Below are 14,862 nucleotides of genomic sequence, written 5' to 3'. Positions count from 1 at the left end.
CTCTCTCTCTGTCTCCCCCCCCTCACTCTCCCCCTCTGTCTCTGTCTCTATCTCTCTCTCTCATTTAATATGTGCTATGCTTTTATGTTTTGTTATTATATACCCCAGTAGCATGTTAGCTCCTTAAAGAGAAGACTAACTTTTTTTTAGAAACCCTTACCTTCTGTCTCAGAACCGATTGATTCCAAGGTGGAAGAGCAGTAAGAGCTAGGCAATGGGAGTTAGGTGACTTGATACAGTTCCAAGGCAGAAGAATGATAAGGACTAGGCAGTGAGGGTTAGGTGACTTGTCCAGAGTCATACAGTTAGGAAGTGTTTGAGGCCAGATACCCAGTTTTCATGTAGCTCTCTTTAATATTCAACTTTTCTGATTGCCCACAATTAATATTATTTATATTTCCAAACTTTGTTCCCTTTAGAAGGCTCCTACCATGGTTGATATACATGTATTTTTTAAAAATAATTTATGTACACAGAGCCAGTTCTGAAATAGAGAAACTTAAAAATAAAAAATAAAAGAGAGAACACATGTTATGCTTGCTGAAAGAGTTTTAAGTATGGGACCAGGATCCCTAAATTAGGGAAGGCTCATCTTCAGAAGGCTGTCCATCAGGTGATGAGGCTAGAGACAGTCTAGTGGTGGAGAAATAGCTCTACATTAGGTACACCTGGGTTCCCCAAGGAACAAATGTTCCACCAGTAGTATACCAGCCACACTGTAAGTTTTTGGACAGATGCAGATGAGAGTGGGAGCTTCTCATGGGGGCGAGGCAGAGCTTTGGTCCCAGGCCCAGAATGGGTGGGAGAGAGGGTGAGATGGGGGTGTTGTGCACATAAGGCTTTGGAGGAAAAAAAAAGTCAAATAAATTCAGAAATCTGTCCTGTACTAGAAAAAAAAAAAGCACCCTGATCAACACAGGCCATCCATATACTCAAAATCTTATAGGTAGCAGGGAACTTAGAGATGGGTTAGCTTGTCTACTCCTTTATTTTGCAGAAGAGGAAACTGAGTCACAAATAAAGGAAGTGACTTGCTTAAGGTCACATGGTAAATTAATTGCAAGATTAGATGCTAGAATGAATTCAAGCAGTGTAATAGAAGGAAGGAAGGAAGGAAGGAAGGAAGGAAGGAAGGAAGGAAGGAAGGAAGGAAGGAAGGAACGAAAGAAGGTAGAAATGCAAAGATTTCTCTGCAAAAGCTTTTTCCTTTGCATTTCTACCTTTTCAGGAGGGAGGGAGACAGGGAGGGAAGGAAGGAGGGAGGAAGAGTCATGTGTAAGGAACAGCCAAGAAGGTTGTTTTTTACTGGACTCTAGAATGAATAAAGGAAACGAATAAATAATAAGGCTAGAAAGGTAGATTGGAGTCAAGTTGTGAAAGGTTTTAAATGCCAAATAGATTTTTTTTCTATTCTAGAGGTAATGGTGGGCTTCTGGAGTTTATAGAACAGAGGAATGATATGATCAGAGCTAGACTTAAGGAAAATTACTTTGGAAGTTATTTTGAGGATGGTTTGGAGAAGAAAGAAACCTAAGAAATCAATTTGGAAGTTATTGCAAAGATCCACATAAGAGATGAAAAGAGCCTCAACTGGAGGAAAGTGAGGGAGGACAGAGCTGTAGGAGTAAAAGGATGGGAATAGATGCAGGAGATAGTGTGGGGTAGAATTAATAAAACTTGGCAACTAATTGAATACATGGAGTAAGGGAGAATGAAGAGTTGAGGATAACCCAGTTCAGAACCTGGTTGACTAAAAGGATGGTTGTGCCCTCAACAGAAATAGGGACATTCTAAAGAAGCTTGGGTGTGGGAGCAAAGATCATGAGACTGTTTTGATCTCATGTCGAATTTGAGATGCCTCAGGGACATCGAAGTTAACAAGGTGGTACAGTAGCTAAAATGCCAAGTGTGGAGTCATCTGAGTTCAAATCTGACTTCAGACACTTCCTAGCTATGTGACCCTGGGCAAGTCACTTAACCCTGTTGGCCTCAGTTTATTCATCTGTAAAATGAGCTGGGGAAGAAAATGGCAAACCCCTCTAGTACCTTTGCCAAGAAAATCCCAAATGGGGTAACAGCAGGATACAACCGAAACAACTGAAAAACAAAGAGACATCAAGCTCAAAATGTCCAAAAAGTAGTTGGGACTGGAGCATGGTAGAAATCCTAGGACTGAGTGCATAGATCTAGGAGTCATTGGCACAGAGATGATTATCAAACCAGTAGGAATGGATGAGGACACCAAGAGGGATGTAGAATCCATGCAGAATGGATGATGATCCAGCAAAAGAGTCTGAGGAGTATCAAGGACTTCATACTAACTCCTATTCTGTACTAGGCTCTGTATGAAAGCCAAAGGTGAACAGAAATGGTTCTTGCCCTTAAATCAGCTCAAATTCAACCTTCACGAGGACTTTTAGTCCTCTGCTTTCCTCAGCTGGTGCCTTTCCTCTGAGATTTCCCTCTATTTTTTCCTTTACACTATATAGATCTGGTATATACATAGTTATTGCATGCTGGAAATTAGATGGCAAAATGGATGGAGGGCTAGACTTGGAATCAGGAAGACCTAAATTCAAATCCAGCTTCATATACTTACTAACTGTGTGACTCTGGACACTGGAAACTGTGTCTGCTTCAGTTTCCTCTTTTGTAAAATGGGGGTTGTGAGAATAAAATGAGATATTTGTAAAAAATTAAAAGTTAAGCACTGTATTAAATGTCAGTTATCATTAAAGATGGATTCTTTTTTTTTTTTTTTTTTTTTTTTTTTTTTATATCTCCAAATCCTTTTATTAAGCTTCAAAAATGGAGTTATTTTATCCATTTCTACAATAGTCTCCCAAAATTAATTATAAAAGAATAATAGGAGGAATTTTTCCTAAGGCTGTTTCTACCTGAATTCTATCAAAAAGAAGAGAATAAGATGATTGGCAATGACATTATCTTCATCCTCATCATCACAGCTAATATTTATACAGTAATTAACACACATTTGACTCTCACAACAGGACTGTGGAGGAGGTATTACAAGTTTACGAGTTTTAGCTCCAATTTAGAGGTGAGGAAACTGAGATTCCAAATGTTGTTACTTGCCACAATCACATAGACACTCTGTTAAAAATGGGATTTGTATCTTGTTTTCTGCTAACTCCAAATCCAGAACTCTTTCCCCTCATCCATAATCCCTTTCAGATGTAAAAGGGGGTCTCACAGTACAAGAACATGAGATGATAAATGGTAGTTCCAGTGTCTTTTTCTCCAAAATTAAGGGGAGAAGTGGTTAATTCAGAAAGGAAAATAGGTCAGGATCTGGAGCCATAAATATATGATGAGCAAGTTCTTCAGGCTAGAATGAAATTTCACTTTTGGGTCAGTTTTATATCTTCATCCTCAAACAGGAGAGAATGTCAGATCCAGAAGACCTACTGCATGTGGAACATCAATTTTGCTTCTAAGGTCCTACTGATATGGGCCCTCTGCTGCCTCTGGCTCAGAGAAGTAGAGAGACTTCCAGTGGATATGAATTACCAAGAAAGGGACTCTCTATTTTGCCCCCACTTTCCAGAAGCAGGCTCGCTCAGTTGGAATCACATTTCTCCCCTGTGTGTTACAGAAGAAGAGGATGTATTCCTCTGTATACCATTTTTCCTACAAACAATTTTTTACTTATAGAGTTTCAGCACATGAAATGCCTTACATGTTTCATCCTTTCTTTTGAGTATTTCTCAGTACTCTTTGTTGATTCATTCCCATTCGTTTTTTCTTTTATATGGTTCATGTTAATTGTGCATACTTCTGCTTCTGTTTTTTTTACTGTAATTATTTCATAAGATCTTTCGAGATATCTCTATATTTTTTTATCTTAATTGCATTAATTAATTTCCCACAATTTATTTGATTATTCCTCTACTGTAGGATATGTAGATTGCTTCCAGTTTGTTTGGTGTTTTGTTTTGTTTTTTTGTGACTGTACCTAAAGCTGCTATAAAGGTCATTGAATAAAAAGCAATTCTTTTTCTTTTTAAGAAATGGCATCATCTCAACAGTGGAATTCTTCAAATAATGAGAAGGCATAATTGCTTCTGTAGCTTTTACTATGAACTACAAGACTGCTTTCCCAAGAGTGATACGATGACAACAGCCTGGAATGTGTGATTCTGCTCCTTTGCATTCTCATCAGTATTTTGTTTTAATGTTATTAATTGAATTTGCCAAATTGATGGGTTCTTTTTTCCATTACCCCTGGCTTAAAGTGTTTGGTTCCCAAACAACATATCATTGTTTTTTTATTCAAGTCTAAACACAAAAAGAATACTACTCAATAGTTCCCCAAACACACAGCTATCATTACAGCAACCATTCCAGCAGACTATGTAGCCTGTTTATAAGCAGTTGATTATGAAAGTAATTACTATAGAAATACTATTTCCTTACCAAATCTTCAAACTATAAAAACTGTTGTGTAAAGTTTTATTTCTGGTCTGCAAGTTCATTACCATGAATTTCCAGAGTTCTATTATCCAAACACTTATGTATAGTTTCTCCTTTTGGTATGGGATTATGCTGAAAATTAGCATTGCATAAATACCGTTACCTTTTTTGGTGAAAAACTCCTTGGAATATTTCCCCAACATAGCGTATTTTCGAGGGATTTTCCCCAGCAGTTCAATGATCAATGCTATGTGATCTGCATTGGAGAACATTGCCAGCAAAACAGAAACATACAACAGTTTAATCAGTACACTGCATGCACACACTAACACTGGCCTGGTACAGACAGAAACAGACTGATTTTGAAATGCACCAATTAACAGAGGAGTCAGAATTATTTCCCATGTCTGTCAAATTTAGAAGACAGGGTTGGGAAGAAGAAGCACAGAGAAGTAGCACTGATGAGGAATCTGAGTGCTAGATTTTACTGAGGACAATAAATTTTCAAGAAGTTGACTACAATGGTATTTCCAGGTGCAGTCCTTCATAACACCTTTCTGATTGGAATATAAATTCTGCTGGGATAGCTTTTTTGATCTGGGGCAATGCCCCCCCCCCTTTTTTGTTTTTTTGTTTTGTTTTGTTTTGTTTTGAAAGTAATATACGTAGGCTACAACCAGCAGTTTCCATTCCATTTCTGTCTGCATCGTGGCACCTTTCAAAAAGAAGAGGTACTACCTCTGCGATTGAAGAATTCCCGAGAATATTTTCCAGATAGAGCAAAGTGCCTTGGGATACTGCCTAGCAGCTCTATGATGTGTGCTATATGGTCTTCATCTCTAGAATAGTCTTCACCCGAATGTGGTTCAAACAAATAATCTCCAGTTGCAAGCTCAAACGCCATACATGCAGTACTCCAAATATCAGCAGGTGTACTATAGCCAGCTCCTATTAAAACTTCTATGGATCTATACTGACGAGTCTGAATATCTTCTGTGAAGTGCTTGTGCACCCAGCAGGCATTTCCCAGATCAGCAATTTTAACTCTAATTTTATCTGCATTCCTTGGATCCAGGGGGTTCACCAACAAGTCAGCAGCCCGGGTTTTTGTTTTTGGCAAATCCCCAGTACTGGATGCTGAAACTGTTCTGCTCCTGTCATGAGATGGACTATTTTCTTCTTGCTCAGTTAGAACTGAACCCTCTGAAACTGCAGAGCCACAGGCCACAGATTCTAAAGCCCCAGAGAACATTGAAGCTGTAAACTCTGAAAACTGTGACTCAGAAATTTTATGTTGTCCATTTGGCAAATCACCATTAAATTGTTCATAGGAGCTACCATATGTATAATCGCTTTCTGCATTTGGCTCATGCTCATCAAGATTATATTCCTCTGGGTTTGGGCACTCTTCCTCCTCATCTTCTTCATCTTCTATTTGTTGTTCCAATAAGAATGGGCCATTTTCGATATGGCCATTTGTTTTGGGGGATTCTATCCATGTAGGATCTGTGTTGGCAAGTTCCTGTTCAACATCATCATCATCTTTTTCTGTGTTTTCTTTTTCAGTATCTTCTTTCTCCTCTTGATCTTCAGGTTCACCTTAAAAAGTCAATGTGTTAAAAGAAGGAGTTATTTCATTTTTCTTTCTGAAGACATTTAGCTCTTCCCTAAAATTGTAACTGGCCTTAAAACTATACATATTTATATGAAATATCGGGCAACAAAGATTTATTCATAGTTTTTAAAAAAAACATAGGTATGTATTTCTGCTCTATATGTGATATTCTTGTTTTCCCTGTCCATCTCATTCCAGTACACTTTATTCTTCAATAAAGGTTTGTGAGAACACTTTTAAATTTAAAAAATATTACTAAAAAGTTATCACTGCTATAGCAGCAACACAAAGTACATATTAATTCCTTTGGAATTATTTATTTTGAGCATCGACCTAAGCCAACATATTCTGTAGCTATATCATTATTTTGTTTCCCAAATGTTCAAAATAGAGCTAAAGTAGAAAAAAAGTAGAAAAATTAATGAGAAAAAAAGTACAATATCAAATGGAAACTAGCCAATTATTTTTGGCTACATTATATGATTATTTAATGAAAAGATCTGATTGATTACTAAAAACAAACTACCTCTCCATCACAAATTTTCATTATTAAAAAAAAATCCTTACCTTCTTTCTTAGAATCAATACTCTGTATTGGTTCCAAGGCAGAGTAGGCAACGGGGGTTAAGTGAATTGTCCAGGGTCACACAGCTGGGAAGTATCTGAAGTCAAATTTTAATTCAGGACGTCCCCTCTCTAGGCCTGGCTCTCAATTACTGAGCCACCCAGCTGCCCCCTTCATTTATTTTTAATAATATAGAACACACAGGTTTCACTAACCATCATCATTTGCAGGTTCTTCATCAGCTGCCTCCTCTAATCCAGCTGTTTTTAGTTTGACCTCTGGGTGATATTCATCTTCCTGATCATTTGTGGGTATAGTTGAAGTGATGTTTTCTTCTACTTTTTTTCTTTCAGCTTCTCGCTCTAGCTCTTCTATTTCCTGAAGGCGTTTTTCCAACAGCTCTGCTTGTCTTTTCTGTTTTTTTTTCAGTTTTTTCTTTTTGTTTTTAGATATTTTTCCTATCTACAACATTTTAAGAAAACACCACAGGTCAGTCTACTATTCTATTAAAGCAATTTATAGCAATACGAAAGCTAGTCAAGGGGCAGATAGATGGCTAAGATCATGTTTTGTGTGTGCCATTTGGAGATTTTTGTGCTATTTGGAAAGGTAAAGACTTGAATTAAAAATGTCTTGTCCTTCTAGACTACAATGTCTTTGCTAGCATGAGTATTCCAGGTCATTAGCAAATTAGCATGCATGAAATTTTTATTTGCTACACCTGTATACAAAATCTTAACTAATTATAACACCCCTGATCTTTATGACTACCATATATAACATGTAGAGCCTGTCTGACAAAATAATTCATTATGATCAATACAAAGTACAAGCCCTCCACTGGTATTTGGATACCTCGCCCACTGTTGCTGCTAATAATAAAGAAGAAATGAATTTATAGAAATTAAAATGAGGACTCAGCCGGATGAAAAAAGATAGTTAAGGCCATTATACTTACTTAGTTCTGAAAAAAATTAATTTTGATGTGCAGGTTGACACACAGCCTCAGAAAAGTGCTACACAAACTTTTTCTACCTTAAATATGTTTTATCAAAGCTGGCGCTATGTACAGAAACTATTCTAGTTTATTTGCATTCTAAAGAATTTAATTATTAGCAATCCTCTTGCATTTTTACTTTGAATATATGCATAGTAGTGCAAAGCTGCATTCCAAGCTTCCTGATCTGGTGTGTTAATGGATTTAAGATCATTTAAACAATTCCTAATGACCTAACAACAAATGACCTTACAACTAAAAGCATTTTGTTACTAGTTCTAAAACATTCGGTCAGGTTCACATCTCCATAGGTAGGCTTAGTTCTAAGCCTTATATTTTATGTAAAATATAAAAATATTTTGACAGGAATAAGTATAAAAATAGATCAGTGCCTTCAAACAAGGCTCTTTGGTTTTATGGAAAGTACATAGGTAGTACAGTAACTACAGAAAGAAGTAGTATATGGGTTAGCTTCTTCCAAAACATAAACAAAAACATTTCAGAGAAAAGTATGACTGTTTTTTATATTAATCCCCAAATAAGGTAGTAGCCCTGCTACTGAATATTGGAGAAAATGATGAAATTAATAAATCTTAGCACAGGTTTTGATGATAATGAAGTCTATGAAAAGCATCCCAACTGAGAAAGAGGAAGACTGGGATAAGCAAGGTACACGAATAAGAGCACTTAGATTTACAAGGTTAAGGGGGATTGGATACATTCTCAAAGCATGACCAGGGTTATTTAACTATTCAAGAAAGATTCAAGTAGAATGAGAAACCAGGAAGTTATCCTCCAAAAAAGGAAACCCTTAAACAGGGTGAAAGGCAGAAGGAAAAAAGGTCTAACAATGACTACTTAAAAGGCATTCTCTGAAAAGATCTGCAATAATCTCTTTTAATGTGAAACTTAATATTAAGAGTTGGTTCAAATACTTACAGGCTTTTGTTGAGGAGCAGTACTCACTAAAACGAAATGAAATAAAATAATTAATATTTAGAGAAAACTGTATGTAATTTTTAAAAAATGTAGCTTTAATTAAAAAAAATTTCAACAGCTTTTCAAGAACCAAACTCTTAAATATAATGACCTCATTCATAGGGGTCTAAAGAAAGTGTATGTGATGATGAGATATGAACAATAAAATCTATAGTATATTCAGTTGTCATAGTAGTTTACCTATCTGACTTAATATTCTCAAAGTAATGACCAAATACATAATGAAAGCAAACAATTCCTGAATGTTCATATTCACCGATTTCTTTTTAGGAGTTAGTGAAATTATCATTATCCAGAATATACAATGTTTGGAATATATTGAGTGTGTTTTTATTTAACTGAAATAAATTAAATGCTAAGAGCCTATTTTATTAATCAGTTTCTTTTGCAGCCTATAAAAACTGAATGAAATTATAACTTCATAGCCTAAAAGATACCAGATTAACATGAAAGAGTTATTACTTATTCTAAACTGTCTTCAAGTATAACACTGCCAACAAGCTACATGAGACTAATCTCATATGTCCAGGGTCAAGTAAAAACTGTCACTCAGATATTCTTTTCTTTTGCCTGCCTGCCTTCCTTCTTCCTTCCTTCTTTCCTTCCTTTGTTCTTAGAATGAATACTGTGTAATGGTTTCAAGGCAGAAGAGTAGTAAGGGCTAGGTAATGTAGGTTAAGTGACTTGCCCAGGTCACATAGTTAGGAAGTGGCTAAATCCAGATTTGAACCAAGGTCCTCTGGTCTCTGTGCGTGGCTTTCTATCCACAAAGCCACCTATTTACTCACTCGGATAATCTTAAAAGATGATGAATAATAGAATCATAGCTTTTGAGCCTAAAGAGACCTTATAGGATAACTAGTCTAAAACTCATTTTACAGATAAATAAAGTGAGGCACAGAGGTTATGTGACTTGCCCAGAGTCATACAGCTATAAGTATCTGAGGTAGGATTTGAACCTATCTCTACCTACTATTTCAGTGTTCTAGCTGCCAAGCATATTGCTTCTCTGCAACTTAACAGTGGGTTAAAAATTATTCTCTATTATCTGTACATAACTGAAAATCAGAAGCAATATTGACTTTATTTTAATTAAGAGTTTCAATCAGGTCCATCACCTGCTGAGCCAGAAGGAGGAGGAGCACCTGCTTTCTGCCACTCAGTGGCCTCTGCCGCCATCCTACGAACATACGCATCATCTACACACATCAAAATGTTTTCTGGCTTGATATCAGTATGGATAATCTTGCACTTGCTGTGTAGATAATCTAAACCCTGCAGAACCTGGTAACAGCAAAAAACAAGGAGAAAAGAAAACAATTACTTATGTTGTTGGAAGGGCAATAATTTAAACAAAAAGACAGTTAATGGAACCAACTTGATACACAAAAATATACACATGCTCCTCTTGGCATACTGTGTGGCCCATATTAAAAGCTTAATACTTACTTTGTATTTAAAACTACACAGCATTTGGCATGTGCCAATGGTCTAAATGCAAACTCTGCCTATTTCTCTATTGATGGGGAAATAGTTTACTTATTTGTGAAAAATCTATCCTTCTGAAAGACTTTATGCATGTTTTAAAATAATAATTCTTTTCACAGCATGATATATAGTCTAGAGACGCTCAGTAAATGGTAAAACTAGCATTCAAATATTCTGAGAGTCAAAGATGTTGGCCACAAGAAGAAGGAAAAAGAAGAGACAATATAATGGGAGAGAAGAGCTGGGCCCAGCCTGGAATCCAGAAATCTGGGGTTTCCATCCTGGCTGCAGTTACTGCCCACGGGAACCTGAGCAAGGTCTGGCAACCTCTCAGCTGCAATTTCTTCACTGATGAGTGGAGTGAGACAGGCAATACAATCACATATTACAGCCTCTAAAACCAGGGAGATACTTTCTGAAGACTGCTCTGTCCAAAAAATTCATAAATACAGCCCAACGGATGATAAATTTAGGTGAGGCTTATTCTTAGCAAACAGTTAAGGTAGAGAAAAGATATATTAAGATGATGTCTTCATACATTTAACTAACTGCCTCCTTCATACATATATAGAATTGGACTTGGAGGTCCTAAAAGAAGAGACTTAAATATATAAGTATATTAAAAAAAACTTGATGGAAAGATAAAATTAGAAAGTTACTGTCACTGTCTAGAGTGTAATTTCCTTTTTATCTTACCAAAGGCAGAAAGCAAGGATAAAAAAAATTATATTATAAAGGCATGCAAAAACTTAGATGACTGAAGCTGAGAAAAAGAATGCCTGACAGTGATTTTATTGAGATAATTAAATCTCTAAAATACAATAAAATAGTTAATAAAAAGTAATGGGGGATAGTAGAAATAGTTCTAAAGCAGAACTCAGGAGAGTCTAGTTCTGGCTCTATCATTAACTACCAGTTAGAGATTCTGGGAAAGTTAAGGCTTCTCTAAATGGCACTTCCTCAACTGTAAAAGAATTGCTGTTATTCAGTTGTTTAGCTGTGTTTGACTCTTCATGACCCACAGGGATTACAACACACCAGTACTGTTCATGGAGTTTTCTTAGTAAAGCTAATGAAGTGGTTTGTCCTTTCCTTATCCAGTGGATAAAGACAAAAAGCGGTTAAGTGATTTGCCCAGGGTCACACAGTTAGTGTCTGATGCTGAATTTGAACTCAAATATTCCTAATTTTAAGCCCCGGGTTCTATACACTGAGCCACCTAAAATGATAGAGTGATTATCAGATGATCTCTCAGATCTGTTCTAGCTCTAACAATCTATGGTTCAGTTCTATGGCTCCTTTTCACTTTTCTATTCATAAGATCAAAAGTTGAAAAAGTTAGGAAAAGTCACTAAGCACAAAGTAGGCTTTTAAAAAGAAATATTACTTTTGTTTTTCATTTTAATGAAAGAAATGGCTCTGATATTTACAGCAATAAGCACTGTGGTGTGGCTAAAAAGAAAAATGAAACAATGAAGTCTCACACTTTAAGGCCTAAAGGTTTGTGGATGGCACAGACTGCCTAGTGAAAACCTAACAGAGTGAATTAGAAGCCTTTCTTCAATAATTTGCTCTTTTTTTTTCTTTCAGTTTCTCTCACATATCAAACAACCCCTTCTCTACCTTTTCTCTCAATATTTTACATCACCTCAGTAGCAGGAGGATAAAAAAAGTATTCATTATCCCTAAAACCAACAGCTCAACTGAATCTAACAAACATTTATAAGAACCTGCTATGTGCTGCACTCTGGGGATGCACAAATAATAGCGGCAGCAATAGTTGCAAAAAATCATTTCTGCTCATCATACAAGGAAGCAGACTGATTAGAGTAGTATTTACTTGTAACCCCAATTTTCCTATTTTACTATTCCTTGGAGTTGAGCTGCCCACCTCTCCCCCCAATAAAACTTCTAGTTTTCCTGATTTATTTTCAAAAGCCTTGTGAAGAGTTTATCTGTACCTGGGGAAGAAAGCCAAATTATAAAATAAGCTGAAGGAGGGAAAGTACAGTGACTTTCAAAAGTATCTTTTTGTCCTAGGCTGGGAATCCCATGATAAGTCACAGGTTTTTCCAGATCATGGAGGTCTTTAGGAGTACATGATGTTGAAAATCATGCGCTCAAGACTATAAATGTCAATGAACCTCCTTCTGTGGGATTGAACAGAGGGGAGGAGAAGAATCTTGCATCAGGATTATTATAAAAGTCTGTGATTGTACCTAAAAGAAGAGAGGACATTTTTGTTCTGAGCAAGCCACTTGTATGGGCAGAATCCCTTTTCCTTCCCTTTCCTTCCTCCTTTCTCCCCACACCCCACCCCACCACCCTCATCCCCTCCCTGTCTGCTGTTTTCTCCAAATAAAGCAGCTTTTCTCTGGCAGCATCTTATCAAATCTCTGGTCTACTCATTAGAGTGATTTCTAGGGGTACAAGCCCTCATCAGAATTTCACTCTACACAAATGGGAGAAAAATAGGGTTGTCTGAAATTCCACATATGTAACATTAATCAGTTATTTGTCCCACTTTTAGCTGTGCCATAAAGGAATGCATAAATAATAGCTCCAAGTGAGAATGTGGTTCGATACTATAGATGACTATCATTAAAAGTATAAAACTGCTTTCTGCCAACATCAATTCCCTTCCTTCAAAAAGATCTTTACTTTTTCAAAATTCTATTTTATTAATAGAATTTATTCCTAGGTATATCTCAGCCCCTCCTTCCCGTCCCCACACCATAGAAGGCATCACTGCAGCAAACAGATATATATAAATAGATTATGTCTTTTGCATTTCTATTTTTCAATTCATTCTTTTAAAGTGAACATTTACAAGTTACTCTTCAACTATTAAATCAGTAGCTATACACAGTCATCCCTCACTATATCATGGTTCAGTTATTTGGGCTTCACTGTATCACAGGTTTGTTGGTTTGTTTAGTTATCTAATTCTGTATCACAGAGTATTCGCAGCACACTAGTGGATGACAGAATGAAAGGCAACCAACCACAGTGCTCTCTGTTCTGTATCCTGGGCACTAACTGGCTCAGTGACTGTAGGTTAATAAGTGCGTGGAAAAGGTTTATAGGAAAGGAGGAAGGGTTTATTAAACCTTTAAAATATATATAAATAAAATAAATACAATACCACAACTTCACAGATTTTCACCTATCACAGGGGTCTCTGGAACATAACTCCCCCAATAGGTGAGGGATCACTGTATACTGTTTTCTTGGTTCTACTTGTTTCACTCTTCATTATCTCATTTGGTCCTTTCCAAGTTTTTAAAAAAAAATAAATCTGCTGATTGTTTCTAATGATACAATCATAATCATATAACATGGTTTGTTTAGCCATTCCTCAGCTGATGGACATACCCTCGATTTCCATTTCTTGCCCATCACAAAGAGAGCTGCTATAAATATTTTGGAACATATTGGTGCTTTCCCTTTCCTGATCTACTTAGGAAACAGACCCAGCAACTATACTGTGGGGGTCTAAGGGTTCTAACTCTGGGTTAAGGTTAGGGTTCCAAATTGCTCTTCAAAATGGTTGGATCAGTTCATAGTTCTACCAATATATTAATACCCCCATTTTTCCACATCCTCTCCAACATTTGTCATTTTGGCCTGATAGGTGTGAGTGAGATGATAAGTTAGAATTGTTTTGGTTTGCATTTCCCTAATCAGTAGTGATTTAGAACATTTTTCATGTACTTATTTTTTATTTCTTCATCTGAAAATTATCTGTTATATATTTTGCCCATTGATCATATATTATTCTCTTATTCTTATAAATTTGACAATGTTTTCTCTATATAATTTAGATATGAGACCTCTAGTCGAAAGACTTTCTTAAAAAATTTTTCCCAATTTTTTACTTTCCTCCTTATCTTGGCAACATTTGTTTTATTTGTACAAAGGATTTTTACTTTTCTTAGACAATGTAGCTAACAGATATTATGGTCTGGTAATCATATACTTCCCTGGCTATTACTCCATTCACCAAAATAGCCTTTGCGATCCAATTCATCCATCTTCAAATCTTCCATAGCTTCCTACCCCTCACCTTCTCAGATGACTGACTTACCTTTCTTTTTACCTTTCACTTTAAAAATTGAGGCCATTCACAGAGAGCTACCTCTCATTCTTCCTCTTCATCATACATTAACCAGATGCCTTCTATCATCTTTTCTTTTCCCCAACTCACATGAAAAAGTGGTCCTTGGCCTAACTAAGGTCTTTTCCCAGTTGAGAAGAATTATTGCCCCCTCTATCATCGCCAGCCTCTCATTTATCTTTAATCTCTCACTGGGTTGCTTCCTTACTACCTACAAACAAGTCCATTGGTCTCCACAAAGAAATTACTCACACTTCATCCATTCATCCTTACTAAATACCCTCTCTTATCTCTCATTCCTTCTGTGGCTAAACTATTTGATGAGGATGTCTACAATCAAGGCCTCTACTTCTTCCCTTCTCACTCTTTTTCTTAACTCTTTAAAGTCTGGCATACTACCTCATATGACTGAAACTGTTCTGTCCAAAATTATTAATGATTGGTTAACTGCCAAATCTAATGGCACTTTTTCAATCCTCAATTTTCTTGACTGCTCTACAGGCCTAACAATCACCCACTATATAGAGATATCCTCTCTAGAATTTCCTGACATGATTGCTTCCTGGTTCTCCCACTATATATCTATGCTCCTTCTCAGTCTCCTTTCCTAAATCTTCATCCAGGTTATACTTGATACTCATGGACAT

The 14,862-nt window shown here is 36.5% G+C and overlaps 1 protein-coding gene across 1 annotated transcript in view; it reads right to left on the bottom strand.

Moving 5' to 3' along the window:
* Positions 1 to 4,289: 4,289 nt before the first annotated feature.
* Positions 4,290 to 14,862, bottom strand: part of SRPK2 (SRSF protein kinase 2) — a 250,703-nt gene continuing 240,130 nt past the window's right edge. Inside the window, exons 8-13 of the mRNA XM_044679049.1 lie at positions 9,729 to 9,894; positions 8,551 to 8,576; positions 6,830 to 7,076; positions 5,173 to 6,033; positions 4,598 to 4,690; positions 4,290 to 4,381 (exon numbers count right to left, since the gene is read on the bottom strand). Coding sequence (XP_044534984.1) covers positions 4,290 to 4,381; positions 4,598 to 4,690; positions 5,173 to 6,033; positions 6,830 to 7,076; positions 8,551 to 8,576; positions 9,729 to 9,894 — 1,485 coding nt within the window. The remainder of the gene's footprint in view (positions 4,382 to 4,597; positions 4,691 to 5,172; positions 6,034 to 6,829; positions 7,077 to 8,550; positions 8,577 to 9,728; positions 9,895 to 14,862) is intronic.

The sequence above is a fragment of the Gracilinanus agilis genome, chromosome 5 (genome assembly GCF_016433145.1).
Source record: "Gracilinanus agilis isolate LMUSP501 chromosome 5, AgileGrace, whole genome shotgun sequence".
Classification (NCBI taxonomy): Eukaryota; Metazoa; Chordata; class Mammalia; order Didelphimorphia; family Didelphidae; genus Gracilinanus; species Gracilinanus agilis.
The sequence above is the reverse complement of the archived record's forward strand: the minus strand, read 5'-3'. Positions and strand labels throughout refer to the sequence as shown.